At 37.3% G+C, this 17,771-nt stretch overlaps 1 protein-coding gene across 2 annotated transcripts in view; it reads right to left on the bottom strand.

The window, feature by feature from the left end:
• Nucleotides 1-17,771, bottom strand: part of PPP4R4 (protein phosphatase 4 regulatory subunit 4) — a 96,780-nt gene that overhangs the window by 35,641 nt on the left and 43,368 nt on the right. For both annotated transcript variants that reach the window (XM_060756238.2, XM_060756247.2), the window contains exons 5-10: nt 16,536-16,609; nt 10,717-10,823; nt 7,003-7,110; nt 4,287-4,408; nt 4,026-4,148; nt 230-399 (exon numbers count right to left, since the gene is read on the bottom strand). In XM_060756238.2, the coding sequence (XP_060612221.2) occupies nt 230-399; nt 4,026-4,148; nt 4,287-4,408; nt 7,003-7,110; nt 10,717-10,823; nt 16,536-16,609 (704 nt within the window). The remainder of the gene's footprint in view (nt 1-229; nt 400-4,025; nt 4,149-4,286; nt 4,409-7,002; nt 7,111-10,716; nt 10,824-16,535; nt 16,610-17,771) is intronic.

The raw sequence follows: 17,771 nt of genomic DNA, 5'->3' as shown, positions 1-17,771 counted from the left end.
TGCTCATCTGCGGCATACAATAAAGTCACCATGTGAACAGGAATGTTGTAGCCCCTGATTCTCTTTCAAAGCCCATCCTCTGTCACTGCTATCCCAAAAATCCCAATAGTGTCGAGGTTCTCTTTCTGATTCAGGCAAAGATGTCCCAACTTTCTAAAGCCAGGAGTAATTTTACAAGACTCTACACAAATTATAAATGTATAGTTAAGTAAAATAGCAGTTCACTCACTGGTAAATTGTAAGCACAGTTCTTCCTCACTGATATGTACTTCTTTTCCTGTTCTAGGGTTTGGAGCTGTACCTGGTTGTCATTGTGCCCATTTTCCTGCTCTAATCCCAGTGTGCAAAGCTTCTTATAGAATTCCAAAAATCGCAAATGCTGCTCTGGTGTAAAAATCCCTTCAAACAAATAAAATACTTATTCAATATTTTACTTTCATAAACTGGTGCAAGAATAACCTGTCAAGAGAGCTGGGTTAGTGTAGCGGATAGTGTAAGATTTGGGGTTCTTGCAATATGAAGTTAAACCACTGCTCTCTCATGAAACGTATTGAGCAATATTGGCTATGTCATCCTGTCTGTTTATACTACTTCACACAGTTGTTGTAAAGTTTAAATATTCAACCCAGAACATGTAATGAATCCCTGAGCTCCAGAAATCCCAGTTCCACCCTCTCGTTTATTCTCATTTGACAACCCCCTTGGGAAAATATTATACTTTAATGTGAAAAAGCAACACAAATTTGGAATGAACTAAGAACTTATCTACAAGGATAATATTTTATCTCTGCATTTTTTAATTACAAACAAAAAGGCCATAGCCAAGCAACCCAGAGAGCAGCTTTGTCATATCCAGCAATACTTCTCTTCCCCAAAACCTCCATATTATTTTGCAAACATACCTTAATGAGTACGCCAAATAATTACTTTTATGTGTCATTTTATCCACATAGTTCTTTACAAAATAATCATAAAAGCTGCTCCAGATTTTGAGGATTTAAAGTGTCAGACTTGCTGCTCTAAGGTTCTTCTGCTGTGTTGCAAAAGTACAAAACAACATGGGTTGCATCCGGACTGATTGAAAAATGCCAGATTTTGTTCCTGCTTGTTCCAATTTTATACTGGATGAAGATAAACGAATGTAGGGAGCTGGAACAAAAGGTTTCTGATCATACTGGGAGCTGACAAAAATATTCTGGGATGAACAAAACACATATGGTTTTGTTAAAATAAAAAGGAACAAAACCTGAGACTTTGTGATTTTTCCCCCCAATTAGTCTGGATGTGCCCAAAGTACTACAGCATTGCAGGAACACAATTTGTTTATTTCTAAGCCCTTAAAACAGGCTTAGACAGAACCAAATTAGTGTCAGAAGCAACTTGAGAAATTGCAAGTCGCTTCAGGTGTAAGAGAATTGGCTGTCTGCAAGGATGTTGCTCAGTGGACACCTGGATGTTTTACCATCCTATGGGAGGCTTCTCTCATGTCCCTGCATGGGAAGCTGGAGCTGACAGATGCCATCTCACCCCATCTCACGGATTCGAACCACTGACCTTCAGGTCAGCATTTCAGCTGGCACATGGGTTTAACCCGTTGAGTCACCAAGGCTCAGCAAATACCTATGTTCAAGGTATTTGGAGATTTAAGATCTTCACACACCCTCCTCCAGACTTTGGAGGGATGAGCTTCTGGCTGTTTTTCAGTTTTAAAATGACTCAAAATATTCCCTGCTTCTAGAAGGAAGTGTGGGAACAATTCTAATTGGGGGGATTTTAGATCCAGTTGAGCTTTTTTAATCCAGGAAGTACTGTAGAAAAAATCCCCATACCCAGAGTTAAATGGACTGGGTGGGGAAAATAAAGAATGGCAGCTATTGGTGGTGGTGGTGGTGGTGGGGGGGGGGGGGGGGTTGAGAGAATTTAAACTCAAGAATGGCCTTTCCTTACTTCTCCCTTAAGCTAATTTCTGCTTTATTGTGACATATAGCACACTGACAAGTTTCTCTTACCAGGAGTGCAATATGCAGTGTTTCTGAGCTAACTTGGCCATTGGCAACACTGGCTGAAGGAATGTGAGAGCAGTAATCTCAAAGCATTTGCTGAATCTTAAATTGTGGAGATACCATTGAGGCAAAAATATTCATATAGTTATCTTAAGCATATATAGGATAGACATAACCAAATCTGTATTTAAGCATTTTCCCCACATTCCTTAAGTCCTATGTATTGATGACCCCTGTATATATAATAGTATTGATCGAATAACATTAATCTGACATTTAATAGTGCTCAGGGTGTGTTAGTACAGGCTGAGCATCCCTTGTCCAAAATGCTTGGGACAAGAAATGTTTTACAGTTCAGTTTTTATTTTGTTTTATTATTTTTTTGTATTTTGGAATAATTGTTTTGAATACACATACATATCTTGGAGACGAGACCCAAATCTAAACATGAAATTCATTTATGTTTCATATACACCTAATACACAAAGATTGAAGGTAAGTTCTGATACTTTTATTATTGGAACAAAGTGTGCATACATTGAACCATTAGAAAGCAAAGGTGTCACTTTCTCAGCAAGCCATGTGAACAATTTTGGAATATTTCAGACTCATGGATGAGAGATGCTTAACCTGTATGAGGAAATGGGTTTTCCATCAGCACTCCAAGAAGTACCTCTTCACATCAATTGTCTTAATAAGGAACATCTTTGCCTATATTCTGCTGGAATCTCGCTTCATTCTTTCCTATGATAATGTGCTACTTCAATGTAAGTGAATGTGGGAGACACAGGACTGTTACTATGACATTTGGTTCCTCTTAGCTCTGTTTTAGATCTCTATATTCATTGCTCAATGAGTCCCCATTATGTGAACTAAGTTATTACTGATAACATTTGTGGACCAATTCCCAAAACCAATTTCTAGGGCAAATTACATTTCACTAAAAAAAAGTTTAAGAGAACTCCACAAACTGTCTTTAAGCCTTTGACCCTTTTTATTCAATAATTCTTTTGGTTCAATTGGTCATATTTAAGGCTTAGAAGAGTAATATACTCTGCTGGCAGTGGTTGATCTCAAAATTCTCCTGGCTTCAAATAATAACACATGCCTCCATCTTCTTTGTCCACTGCAGTCAGATAAAAGGTTTCCGGGAAAGGGGGGGGGGGGTTGGTTGTCTGATTGCAATGATACTGATTTATGGTTACTCTAAGTCAAATCTATCCTGGTCTTTCTTTGGCAAGAAGGAGGTTGTCACTGCCTTCCTCTGAGGCCAAAAGAGTGCAAATTACTCAAGATAATCCAGTGGGTTTGTTTCCAAACTCTGCTTTTACAGAGTTTTCAACATCAAACCACTACACCACACACTGGCTCTCAAGAGTACATTTACCATATCTTTTTCTCATTCTGCTGCTATGCACCTCAAATCTTGGCAAAAATATTGATTATATATTCAAATAAATCACTAAACAGTATCATTCTTACCTATATGGGCAATTAGTTTATCAGGTCATTTAATTAACTCTAGAACAGAAAATTGACGAGTGACATTCACACTCTTCACACTCTTTCAAATACTGCAAAGGCTGCCACATAGAAAAAGGTGGAGTGTTTTTCTCTGCAGTCTCAGAGGATAGAACTGGTTCTAATGGTTTTAAGCGACAGGAGGATAAACTATTACCATTAGAATGAACCCCTTAACAGTGAGAATAGTTTGGTAATGGGGTTAATTGCCTAGAGAGCTGGTGGCGTCTTCTTCCCTTGATGTCTTCAAAAAGAGTTTGGATAGCTACCTGCTAGGAATGCTAGCCAAGAGGTCCTGCATTGAGCAGAGAGTTGGACTCCATGGCTCATAAACCCTTTCCAATGCTTTGATTCTTCCTGATCATATATCTTCTTGGATGTTCACTCCCATTTATGCCAGCATAAATACATGCTTGTGAATGCAGTGTTTACAAAAATCAAACCCAAATATAATCTAGCATTTTGTTTTTTAAAAAGTTAATGAGGACCTCCCAATCTTACCATATAGTCCATTACAAAGCTTCCCTAAGTGGTAAGATAGTGAAACCAGAATAGATTCATCTGCTTTGAAGGATTTTTCACAGAATGATTTCACTAATGGAAGGACAGTTTGACTTCTATCATCTATGAAATAAAAAAGAAAAGATCAGAAAGAAGAACAGATAAATTACAATATTGAATCAAAACATAAACGTTAATATTTTGAAAACAGTTATAACAGCTGGAGGAAGTGCTTTAGACCTAGGATCAACCTAATCTTACCTGCATCAAACATTTCTAGCAGATTGACCAAGGTCTCAAAAGCTGCAAGGCGTACACTACTACTTTCATCTCTTGCTAATTCTACCAGCTCAGGAAGCACTACATTTTTTGTTAGTTCGGTCCTATAAAAACAAGAAAAATAAGAATAACTATAACAAAACAACAAAGATGAGCAAACATGTTAGCTACTTTCCAGAGACACAAGGGGCAGGAGCCGGAAGAATATTCCCTTTAAATGCTACCAGCGTATTCCCCTTAAATGATGAAGAAAGGTATTACTAGAGCAATAGAAGCACAAATCTCTTGCTCTGCAATGCTCATCTAAGACTTACATCTATGCTAAATGTTCAAACGGTTCTAGGTTGACCTCAGTGTTTTATGAGCTCTGACTAACATATGACTTTGACCTTTAAAAGAAACCCTCCCACTAACCTTTAGCATTTCTCCTGCCATGAAGGGAACATATGAATCACTGTCTAAGTTCTCATCCTTTGGTGTATTGTAGTGCTGAAGACTCTAAAACCTACTTTCTGTTCTTAAAACTGGTGACTCTACCATCCTCAAAAGGAGACATTGGTGTCCTACCTCAATTGTGTCATAATTCATACTAGTTTTAACAGAATTTAATTTATAATTTGTTCGGTAAATTATCAACAGCCTTGAGCCAGATAGCTTGAAAAGGTGGAGGTACACTATAAATAAATAAATAAATAAATAGTTTACTTCCTTCTTTCGAGTATTTCCTCTAATACCTTTCTTGAACAAACTTCTAGAGTGGTTTCGGGGTTGCATAAGCAACAATTACACTAAAAATAAATGCTATACCAGTAGAAATATGCAAATATGGTGATCATAATGTACCCTTAGATTTGCTCTACACAGCTTTGTTTAAACCATATTCAGTGTTACCTATCAGGATGGACTTTGATTTTTTAAATAAACCATTTGCAGCAGAATATGTGACCTTCAGGTTATTTTCAATTCTAAATCATCATGACTTAACCTACAGAGTTAAGAGAAATTCAGTGAAATGCTTGAGGAAACAAGAAGAATATAAACTGAGCTGCAAATGCACATTGGGAGGGATGGGGGAGATTAAAAAGCTCTTGGACGGCTGGTCTGATAAGAAATAAGGGTTCCATATGGCTATGAGTAGGACGCATTAGTGTTTTATAGATAACCACAGGAAAAGAAGAAAGGGAGATTAAAAAGAGAGAGGTAAATTAACACCATCGGTGGCATTAGTGAACAAACTCTATTTCCTATAAAGAACCATCTTTGGTCTCTAAAGGTAAACATGATTTTTCAGGTATCATATATTTCTATCTAGAACAATGATTCCATAATTTGCACTGAAAACATGTATATGCATGTAAAACCTGTAACAATCCACAATCCAAATGGTAAGAATATGCCTGTGGAAATCAAAATTCAAATAACTGGGGCCGGTGGTTTAGCATAGCTGGTAAATCATCAACAATTATAAGATCTATCAACCAAAAGGTTGCAAGTTTGAAGCCTCGGGTTCAAAATGCATGGTAATTATGGTTATGTATAATTGTTTTAAAAGAATAATAAAAAATTGGAAAAAAAGGAGAGAGAAAGATTCAAAGAACAAGTAGTCTACTACTAAGAAAGATCACAGCTAACATACTAATGTGTAAGTTGGCCTTATGTATAAGGCAACAGCAGCTTTTGGGGCTAAATTTATGGATTTTGATATGACACATGGACAAGATAAGGGTTATTCTGTAAATAGGGGAAAGGGCCACTGCTGCCTCAGAGGAACGGCCATCCCTGGACATTGTTGCCATTTCCCTGCCAATGCACTCAAAAAGGCTGGAAGTGTCACCAAAGAAAAGAGAGTAGAGTGTGTCAATGATTATTTTACGTTCTCCAGGCACATGCTAAGCTCTTGCTTTTTGCCACTCTACTCAGAGAAGAGATAGGTCTCTTTTCTGACATGAGTTAAGGTATAATGCTCACAATGACCCATGACCCAAGGATAAGTTGACTTTGGTTTGTTTGTTTGTTTATTTTACTATAATGTATAGACTGAAATATGAGTATATAGGATACATGGTTCATTTTCATTATCTTATCAAGACATCTTGAGAAAGACTATGTAGATAAAAGGTTCATGTTGCTTGGGAACAGAAAAATCTCACTGGTAACAGGTTGGCTATGTACTTCTATTCCAGCTAAAATCCATGTGTATTCCATGGTATTGTAATCAATCGGAGGCCTTCATTAGAGCAGAGAAATACAGGTAACTCTTTGCTTAATGCACACAGTTCCCTGAGTTCCATGCTGCCAGTGCCATCAAGCTGTTCAGGAAAAATCTGACAAACTGGCAATCTGTAACTTTACCCATATAATATGGTCAACTCCTGAAGCACATGCATAACCATAAAAACAGCAGGTTAAAGCACCAGTGATTCAATTTTCATGATTGTTTGTACCCTACCAGTTTGCCCGTAGAAGTATGGCACTGTCATACTAAATCAGTTCCAACTCAACCAAGAAGTCAAGATCTCAAGGAAAGCTTCCTTTCATTACCAAGAAACTAAGCCATCAAACCCTTAATGTCTCCCCACCCTGAATAATGCCCAATGATTTTCTGCACTGTGCTCCTGACCTATACTCTGTAACTGCCACTGAAATAAACATTATTTTTCTAAAAATATTCAAACTGTACAATAATAATTGGGCTCACCCTATTCCTTGAGATATGAGCTCCAGTTGTCGACACATGCAGGAACGAACTTCATATTCTACATCTTGGCAGAGAGATTTTACCAGTGGGAGAAGTTCTCTTTTAACACTAAAAGGGAAAAATTATAAATTAACAGAAACAAAACCTTGAATCACCTAGCTAAGATATCCAGTTAAAATGATGTTCAATTCTATTGAGCTTGAGGTTTAAGTAAGTATTACATTTACTTTTTTTTTTTTTTTGGCCTATGAACAACAAATAAGGAGGGATTACTTTTACAAGTATTAATATTACATGTTAAATTTTTCAGATTTCTACCCCTACATTTGTTCAATAATAAAATATTATCAGAAAACACAAGTAGAAATACAGGTCACCATTTTGTCACACACACACACACGAGAAAATGTAATGTAGATTAATAATAATATGAAAGTTAAGAGGAATAAAAGAACCAAAGATATATTTGTTTAGAACAGATCGGTCTGCTTCAGTAATTGTTAAGTCACACTGGATTTTTCTATTAGTCAACGTATGTATTAAGACTCAGCCATATGTTCCTAATAAAAACATTTTTGGAACAAATGTGAAGCCTTGTAGAAGTACTGAGGACAGTCACTCAATTGCCATTCCTTTCCTTGACACTACTGAGGACAAGAAGCATTGATTGCACATTAAGGGCTACCTTGGATAAAATTATTGAAAGAAAAATAGAATTATTTATTTATTTTATTTACAGTATTTCTATACCGCTTTTCTCACCCCTAGGGGGACTCAAAGCGGTTTACACATAACTGACAAAACTTCAATGCCATACCTGGTGTTAACCGGCATCAACATGAAAATAAATAATAGTTCAGGCAATGTTTCCTATATCAGACTTCCAACAAAAAGGGGGAAATGGAATAGTACTATGGTGACCACTTCCCAGGATTAGGACCAGTAAGTGTCAATCAGACAATCGTAATTTTAGCTCCATCATAATTTTCTATGTTTTGGTGTCTTCCATAACCCCACTCAGCTTCCAATGAATCAGGAAATAAAGGTACCTGTTCTTAACACTCAATAAAATTAAGAACTAATTTAGGACAAGAACACAATAATTTCACAGCATAAATAGACCTGTTTGAACTATGTAATTGTTCAAGTAGTCACAGGAGGCTTTTCCAGATAATTTTAGTATGAACTTTGTAAGGCGGGGGGGGGGGGGGGGGGTTGATATTTTAAAAATGTACACTTCAATCTGTTTTGCATTATTCTCTCACAAAATAAAAGGCATTCTCCTCAAAACATACTTTTCTAAATAAAAAGGGGTTTGATCTCAAAATACACAATTTGGAATATCCTCTTTGGCTGAAAATTGTATCGCATCCATTAGGAAAGGAAAATTCATTGTGTGCCCATGCTCTGTTTTGCATTTTGGCCTGTTGTTTGGGAATGAATTCGTTGGAATTCGTTGAAATCATATTCCTTAAGCATTGCTTAGCTGCTTAAGGAATATTTTGCTAATTTCGCTAGAAAGAAAATATTGTCTTATAACATGTTTAGGATTCTGCTTGTAGTTAGCTTAGTTCTTATCACTAATTTTTCTATTTTTTCTTTCTTGTTATTCCTACATCCCTGTACTACTAATTTTCCCTTGGTGGTATAGAAAACCAATATTTTAATTTTTCTTCTTTTAAATAGTCAATAAAAGGCTATTCTTCTTCTCATTTGGAAGGTTCTGGTGATTGCAGAAGCCTAGCCGATTTGCCTGTCTCTAATTATTAAAGTATTAGATTTCTTCTTCAAATCTGGGAGGGTCTGGTGATCATGTAAGCCTGATCAGTTTGTCCATTTCGGCCAGATATCTTTTTTTTTTCATTCATAAATCTTGAGTGGAAATTTCTTATTTTCAGTAATTGCAAATAACGAAAAGCTCTTCTCTTGTCTGGCGAATCCAGTCCATTTATATTGAAATAAAGTATCCTCAAGGTCCTTGCTCTTGAAATAGTAGACTATCATCCAGTTCTTCTTCACCTTGTGGAGTGGCCTGCCACTGTAGTTGAACATCTTCTTTATCCAGGGTCTGTTGAGGTTGCCATCTCTTTCTACCTTCCCAGATGTTCTTTCTCCTTTATCATCTGATATTTCCTCTGAATCTAGGTCCTTTCCAAACCTCTCATAGAAATCCTGGGCATTATCAGTCCTTTATAAGATGCCATCAGTCCTCCTGAGTTTTCCTATCCAAATCTGTAGCCTTTCTTCTAAAGTTTATCTGTCAGGAAGAAGTAATCTCTTCTTTTTTTATTGTCTGAAATTAAATCTCTCTTGATACTGTAATCCTGGTATTTCCTATTTCAATCAGATCTTTTGTGTGGGCTTGCAAAACTTGGTCTCGTAGTTACTTTCGTGTAAACACAACAATCACATTCCCTGGAAGTTTATTTCATATTACATATTAGGATTGAACCCTAAAGGTCCTGTCAATTTGAGTCTTGACCACTTCCTCTGGTCTACCAAGGATTCCAGCTACTACTTCTGTCATTGTCATAACAAGTTCCTGTACAGACTCCGGTATTCTTCTCAACCTCAAAAAGAATTCTCTTTGAATGTATTCTAATATTTGGAGTTGGGTTGAATCTCTTTGGAAATCCACTTGCATCTTCAAACTTCTTTATTTTCTGTTTTTGCTGTTCCTGCTACTTCAAAGCATGCATATCTCTCTTCATATCTTGTTTCAGAACAGGTACATTTTTAAGTGTAACTCCAGCCTATATATATATATATATATATATAGAGAGAGAGAGAGAGAGAGAGAGCACTTTGGAAAGAATAGGAAATGCTGAACACCCATATGATGTTTGTTTTGCTGTCTGTACCCCTGTTCAGAAGATTTCAATGCACTTTCTGTCCCTGTGATAACTGGATTCCGAGAAGAATTGGCTTGTTGTGGAAACAAGGATTGGTGAGAAAACTTCAGTGGAGACTCCTTTCTCCTAGGATAACTCTTCCAGGAGTGAATTTTCCTTCTGAGGGGTAGATTTCTCCCACTTCCTATAGTCTCGCCTCTGTTTGCAACTATGAGTCATTTGTAAGTCAAATGTTTGTAATTCAGGGACTGCCTGTACAAGTCTTGATACCTAAAATTTAAGTATCTAAAACAGAATTCTAAACCATGAGAGGAGCAAACAAGGTGGTATATGCAATTTAAAAATACACCTTCTTCTATTAGTGAAATAGCCTTCATACAGCATTGAAAACTACTATTTCATACATGTCCACAAGCTCTGACATGGTAGCGAGTTTGGAAACTATTTCATATCAAAAAGAAAAAGAAAAAATCCCAAATACTGAGGACCATTATTATGGGAATTACAGAAATAGAGATGAAAATAGATGCCAAGTTGGAATTACCTTGGAAATGTATTATCAATGCAAATTGCCTTTTGAAGGATAGGATGAGACTATCATGAGCTTAGTGTGAGAAAGCATTTACTATAGTATTTATTAGGGGTGCAATTCAGGAATCTCTATTTCTCTAGTTAAAATCGAGTGGGGAAGATAAACACCAGCACTTAGCTGAATGTGCCTTATGCATATTATACCACATACATCCAATCTGTTTCTTTAGAAGTTCTCATCTTTTTCTCATCATATAAAAACAGGTCACTTTATATCACCATGTAGACCTTTTAGTCATCTGCACATGTGAAACAAACAGCAGCTACTCACATATGAGCTTCAAACTTGTTAGCTAATTTTCCCAAGATTTTACAACTAACCAAGCGAGACTGAAGTGTTTGGGAAAGCTGTGCCTTGGAAACAAGTGGATTCAGGATCTAGAGAGAGAGTGGGAAGGAGAGAAGAAATTCAAACAAATCTAGGGTTAGTCAAACAGAAGTAAAGCCAAAAAGTATGCATTAAGACACATTAAGAACCACTCCAAATGCAAAAATGCCTGTGTGTATCAGGTTTCCAGTAAGAATATGTAAAGCAAATTGAACACTTGCATTGTGCTTTAAATAATTATATGTTACAACATGCTGTCATATTCAGATAAATGGCTCTCCATGGGAGAAAAATCTGTGTGTGTATGTGGGGGGTGGGGTCATGTTAGCAAAACTATTATGAAGAATTCTAGGACACAGACCAAGAGATGTAAAGGAGATGCTCTCCTGCATCTTATTTAATGGCAAAGAACAAGAGTCAATGACATTTATAATTATGTACAAAATTAGCACTTCCTAGCCCTTTTCAGAATGTAAACTTGTTCACTAAGAAGCAGTGCGTTTAGACCATCAGGTTCAAATGACACCATTTGATGAATTCAACTCTATACCCTCTTGCCAGCTACTATTTTAACTCCCACCACTCTTGAATGCCAGCTAATTGGAACTAACACGTTGTACATTATTTTCAAAGATTTAGGCAGTAAAAAGCACACATAAGCTAAAGACCACTTCCAACTAGTTATTCCATGGGAATTTATGACAGAAGATCTCTCCTACCCACCTACACATATACACACACACCATTTAGCATTTATATTCCTCATTTTCGTAAGTCAGGGGTTTATAGATGCAGATAAACAAATTCTCTTATTTCAATTGGATTCTCACTGACTCAATACTAATACTGCAAAATTCTCCTTGGGCCTGGAGCGATCCAAAATATTTTAGGCTTTGTGTCAGTGTAACAGGAGGTTATGGATGGGCTTTCTATTACACCTGATCACCATTAAAGCAAATGGTCAGGAAAATGGTATTGCCATTTGGTGATCTATCCATTTCAAGGAGTTTAAACAACAATTGTTTCTCAGTCTGATAAACTTCTTTTTTGATGAAAAGATGGTGCACACTCCACCTATCTTGAGCTCTTAGCAGTTCTCATGTCAGTTTTACTCCAGTTCCCTTAGCCCTACACAGTGATGATCAATCTTCTGTTTTGACTATGCCTCCAGAAAAACACTCCTAACACATATGCCCCAGTCGCCAGTGCTTTAACAATGTGTAAAGGATAACAACAACAACAACAACAACAACAACTTTATTTATACCCCACCATCATCTCCCCAAGGGGACTTGGGGCTGCTTACATGAGGCCACGCCCATCAATACAGAAAACACAATATAACACAAAAACACAACTGAAAATCAGAAAATAAAATAACATAAAATACAGAACCAATGTATATAAGCAGCACAACAATAAAAAATCAAAACATTAAAACACTAAATATGATCACACAAGGCAGAGCCAATTCAAAGATTAAAATTTTAAAACACTGGGAGATAGGACAGTGTAAAATATCAGGAAGGGGATCCGCGGGATAAGGTAGGATCATTGCACAAACCAGAGAATAAATTTCTTCTGAGGACATTTTATGTAGAGTTTGGTAAGGGATTATCATACATTCAGTCATTGAAGGCACATTGGAACAGCCAAGTTTTCGGGCTCCTCCTAAAAATTTCCGGGGTGGGGGCTTGCCTAATATCTCTGGGGAACGAATTCCAGAGCTGAGGGGCCACCCCAGAGAAGGCCCTCTCTCTCGGCCCCACAAGTCGCGCTTGCAATGAGGGTGGGAGTGAGAAAAGGGCCTCTCTGGAAGATTGAAGAGATCACGTGGGTTCTTAAATGGAAATGCGGTCGCGCAGGTAGGCGGGTCCCAAATCATTCAGGGCTTTGTAGGTCAAAACCTGCACCTTGAATTGGGACCGGAAAATAAATGGCAGCCAGTGGAACTCCTTAAACAGGGGGGCTGACCACTCCCTGTAACTCGCACCGGTTAGTAGTCTGTAGTCTGTAGGATGTTAAACTATCATTTGAAGGCATAATGACTTTAGTGTCTCCTCCCCCTTTCACAATCTGATGGGAACTGGGATACCTAGCAGGATAAAGTTGGAAACAATTATGGGATTTATCTCTGCCTGTCACTATGGAAGAGAATTGAGACTCACCTGGGTGCTATTGTAAATTAAAAAAAACAGATGGTGATGAAGGCAGACAGGCTCTCTGGATAACTGCCAATTACCCTGGATGACTGCCAATTTACTGCATCTGCCCTTTCTGCCTTGTTGCCGACACCCCCAGTTATTAAAGCTGGAGATGCATTAGTCTGATGACAGGACTCAGCTCTTGGTCCTGCCACTAGACCTTTAATGTATTAGTGTGTTTGTCTTCAGTGAAGAAGCCTTAGAAGTAGATTTCTTTATCATTCTTTATCATGCTAGTAGATGGATGTCTAAAGAACATTGCAATGTGCTCAGGGTTGAGAAGGTACCAAGAACACAGCTCCCTAGGGGGGGAAGGAGGAGGGGGAGGGGGAGGAGGATGGGCAGAAGGTGGGTATGTTTCTTTGTGTATAACATTGTTGTATTTTCCCCCTCAAATTGGAAACTATGTTTTTATTCATTCAAAATAGAATCCACTTTTTGCTGCAGTATCACACTGATGGCTCACATTCAAATGATGATCAACAATAATCCCAAGGTCCTTCTCATATATGGTACAATTGAGGCAATGTATCCCCATCCTATCCCTGTGTCTTGGGTTTTTGTGACCAATATGTAAAATTTTGCATTAGTTTCCACTGAATTTTATTGTATTAATTTCTGCCCATTTTTAGTTTAAATAGGTCTTTTTGAATTCTGTTCCAGTTTTCTGTCATCTGCAAACTAAATAAGGATTCCCTCCACCACATCATTGGCACTGTTTATTAAAATGTCGAAGAATAATGGCCCTAGGATAGAATTCCAAGACTCTCTACTTCAGATCTCCTTTCAGTCTAAAGCACAGTCATTCATGAGGACTCTTTGAGCACAGTTTTCCAATCAATTCTGAATCTTCTGATAATGTTCTAATTTTATCTTCAGGTAATCAATTTGCTAATAAAAACATTAACCAAAACGTTTGCCTGACTTTGAACCTGCCTGAACAATTACTATCACTGCCTTCCTGTGTTTCCCAGGCTCGAGAGGCCCGAGGACACAGAACTGCACTTATTCCTGTTCTCTGTGTTGCAGCAGTCTTCATCCACCACATGGACCCTATCTGTTGACCACTGCCTGCTGTGACATCATCTGTATCAATGGAACAATCTGGAAAGGGAGGAAAGTCAAAATGGGGGTTCCCCTCCCTTCACTTTGTTGCCCTGGCCAACATTACTGTGGGCAATGGCCAACAGGTAGGACCCAGGTGACAGCTGGAGACTGCCATGACAGAGAGACAGGGAAGGGATGGTAAGGATCACTGTCCAGCAGTGCTGAACTATATTTGGTGCTACTGGGTGCTCAGGATTCCCACTTGCCTCTGATGTTGGAGAGAGTGCCTGTGTGATCCATATTGGGATTCACACAGATTATTAGGTCACAATAAATCTAATAATAATAAAAAGATGAAACTGAGAAATGCAAATTTACTAAAATTCAAAGAAATTGTTTACAACTTCTCAGCCAGCAATGCAACGAATGTCTGATCTGGAAGTTCTAGTTTTGTATTAATTTTACAATATGAAATGACCATGTGGGATTAAATTATATTATGTATGTGAATTAAAACATAAAATACCCTATATTTTCCAGGACCAGTATCTATTACTGTATGTATCCTCTTCCATGTATCAACTGCGGCTGTTAATAAATATCACATTTATGCATTTGCACACTAAACCAAACTATCTATACATATATCAGTATACTTTGCATTAAATATGTTTCGGTTTCACTCCTGATTGGCAGAACTGTGATGCATCCCAATTCTGAGACACTGAAGTAGCTAGCTTTTAAGAAAACACACACATATCATGACATATTTCTGACATTTATAAAAAAGAGGTTTTGCTTTGATCATAAATTAGCAGGGCACAAAACAATAGTGGAAAATATAAGACTGTTGTCTGAAACATTTACAGAAATTTTACATCTCCTATGAAATACAAGTATTTGCGCAGGGAAAAAACACCACTGGTTTTGATATTTTGTGTAAAACAAAGTCATTTGAAAAGGTTATAGAGGTCTGGATGTATCACACTAGTCATTCCCATTTTATTATAACTCTCCTGAGTGGCATGCAGCAAAACTCCTATGAATGAAGAGTGTGAAATCAGAAAAGAACCTTTAAAGAAAGACTTGACATTTAGAGCAAATGAAACCTTCAGAGTGTTTTACTCATTCTAATTAATTAGATTATGAACATGCCCACATGCTATATTGATACGAAGCCAAAAACATCTCACCAATTATGTTCCACATAAAGCAAGTTATGAAAGTTAATATCTTGTTTTACAGTGTTTCAGGAAAGGAATGCAAGAAGTCAATTAATTATTTTTTCCTAAGCAGAATCTTATCATAGGATACTAGACAGAAGTGTTTTGTATAACCAATGATTTTAGATTTATTTTTTAAATGCAACCCTTTAAATGCAGTATTGAAGTAGAACTTCTGCCTCAACCTGCTGGTGCAGGGATAAAGCCACATGTGGTGCAATAACCGATCAGCCAAAATTAGACTTGTCATTCACATGGACTGGAATTTGCAACTGATGCCATTTAGATGTTTCCTGAGCCGTGCAACAGAAGTTTGTTTAAAAGCAACTTATTTCTAAAATAGGGATGTGGAACCCAGTACACCAGTCTTTCCCACAGAGACAGCCCTTTTGCAAGAAAGTGACATTTCTCAGCTGTGTGTGCAGTTGCGCTAACCAAGACATTTGCAATTGGGAAAACATCTAAGGCAATGTTTCTCAACCTGCAGGTCCCCAGATGTTTTGGCCTTCAACTCCCAGAAATTCCATTCTAACAGTTGGTAAACTGGCTGGGATTTCTGGGAGTTGTGGGCCAAAACACCTGGGGACCCACAGGTTGAGAACCACTGATCTAAGTCCTTCCTTATATTAGCACCCTCTAGTTGTGCTAAACTATAGCTCCAGTCATGTCCAGCAAGAATAGCCAGCATCCCTACTGGCCATGCTGTCTGGAAATGATGGCAGCTGTGGCTTGTGAGAACTGGATAGTTTCCGATAGCAAAAACCTGGTCTAAAAGCTACCTCCACCAGACTGGAATTAAATGTCAGTAAATAGTCTCCTTTCTAAAAACAGCCAACAACAACAGAACAGACTTTATTAACTGAATGATTATGATGATTATAACAATAATAATAATAATAATAATAATAATAATAATAATAATAAATAATAATAATAATAATAATAATAATGAATTTATTAACCATATCTCTCTGTGGCTCAATTACTGTGACTACTATGGTGCTGGATAAAATAAGCCAATTTATCCATAGTTGACAATGTCGTAATAGATGATTGGGGAGGATGGGAGATGAAGAGTGGGGCAGTATCTTTTAGTGTAGTTTCATTAGTTCGTAACAGCAATAGGTTTTTATTTGAATAAGAAAGAAGGAGTTCACTCTTTGGGTAACTCTTTATGAGATTATAATGATCTCTCTCAAATGTATTGACGAACAGCAACTAGTTTTCAGAAAATTATAGGGTACAATATATCTCTTGCCTAAATCATATTAAATGAAACCAACATTACCTCATGTCTGATGGTTTCTTTTGGCAAAACTTCTATTGCAGCAAGAAGAGTTTCCAACCAGGCATTGCTGACACCTGTGAATTACAAATGGTCAGTTTATAAATCTGCATGTTCTAATAAGGCAAATGTTTCATGCTCTTTAATATTGTGACCTCAATTAATAATTCTCTTAAGTAACAACTTTGGTAACATGTTTTAAGACTGCAACTTCAATTAACAATGCTCTTAGATAACCAGTATCTATTACATATTTTATATGGCAAATTGTTAGTTAGAATTTGGGCGAGACTCCTAAAAGATCAGTTAAAGGTCCAATCCTATATGAGAGCAGGCCTCACTAAACTCAATGAGTTTTATTTCTGAGCAGACATGACAAAATTAGTATGCATTCCTACTCACACTCATCTAGTAGGAAATCCAAATGAATGGGGTTTTCTTCTGTGTGAGCAATTTGAAAAATTCCCTTTTATGTAGGCTGTGTGACATTTATTGTTGTTAGTTGTGATTTTGAACTTATGATTGCTGCACTCTTACACTTATGTGCTGTTATAAAGATGTTATGTGCTTGTTAACAGAATTTTACTATTTCAAAAAACTGGGATCCATTAGATTTTACTTATTTTCATGCTTCACCTTGTTAAGTATGTTCACCCCAATGACTCCTGTTTTACACGTTAAATCCCAGTAATATTACTTAATAGTGTCATATATTAATTTCCACTCTTGGGAGAAATTTGGCTCTGATGCAGGATTGGTATAGTCAATGTTTCTAACAAATGTGATCTATAGTTTAAATCTGCTAATCTGTTAGCTGAGTTAACATCAGATATCTTTAACATCTTTAACATGTTTGCTATGCCTGCAGGTTATTGGAAATAGCTTAGCACTAACCAGGCCCTGGTCTAATGTTGTGGTGGTATAATGGCTGTGTTTCTGTGGTAGTTGAGGTTGAAATGTATGTTAGTTTTCAACCTCAACTACCACAGAAACACAGCCATATCCTTATCCAACATCTTCTCCAGGTCTGCTGTCAGCTAATCTCAACCAACAGAGCAGTTCACTTCTGAGATCAACAGAAGGTGGCTATTCTGGCATAAAGTTAAATCAGGTACACTTTTGCAGATTTTGCTGATCTCCTACAGACAGCACATCTTTTTGTTAGAATTGCATCTCCCCCCCCCCCCCCCCGCCGCCCCCCAAGTAAAATTTCATATTCATCAAGTACATTCCAAGTAT

The sequence above is a fragment of the Anolis sagrei genome, chromosome 1 (assembly GCF_037176765.1).
Source record: "Anolis sagrei isolate rAnoSag1 chromosome 1, rAnoSag1.mat, whole genome shotgun sequence".
Taxonomy (NCBI): domain Eukaryota; kingdom Metazoa; phylum Chordata; class Lepidosauria; order Squamata; family Dactyloidae; genus Anolis; species Anolis sagrei.
The sequence above is the reverse complement of the archived record's forward strand: the minus strand, read 5'-3'. Positions and strand labels throughout refer to the sequence as shown.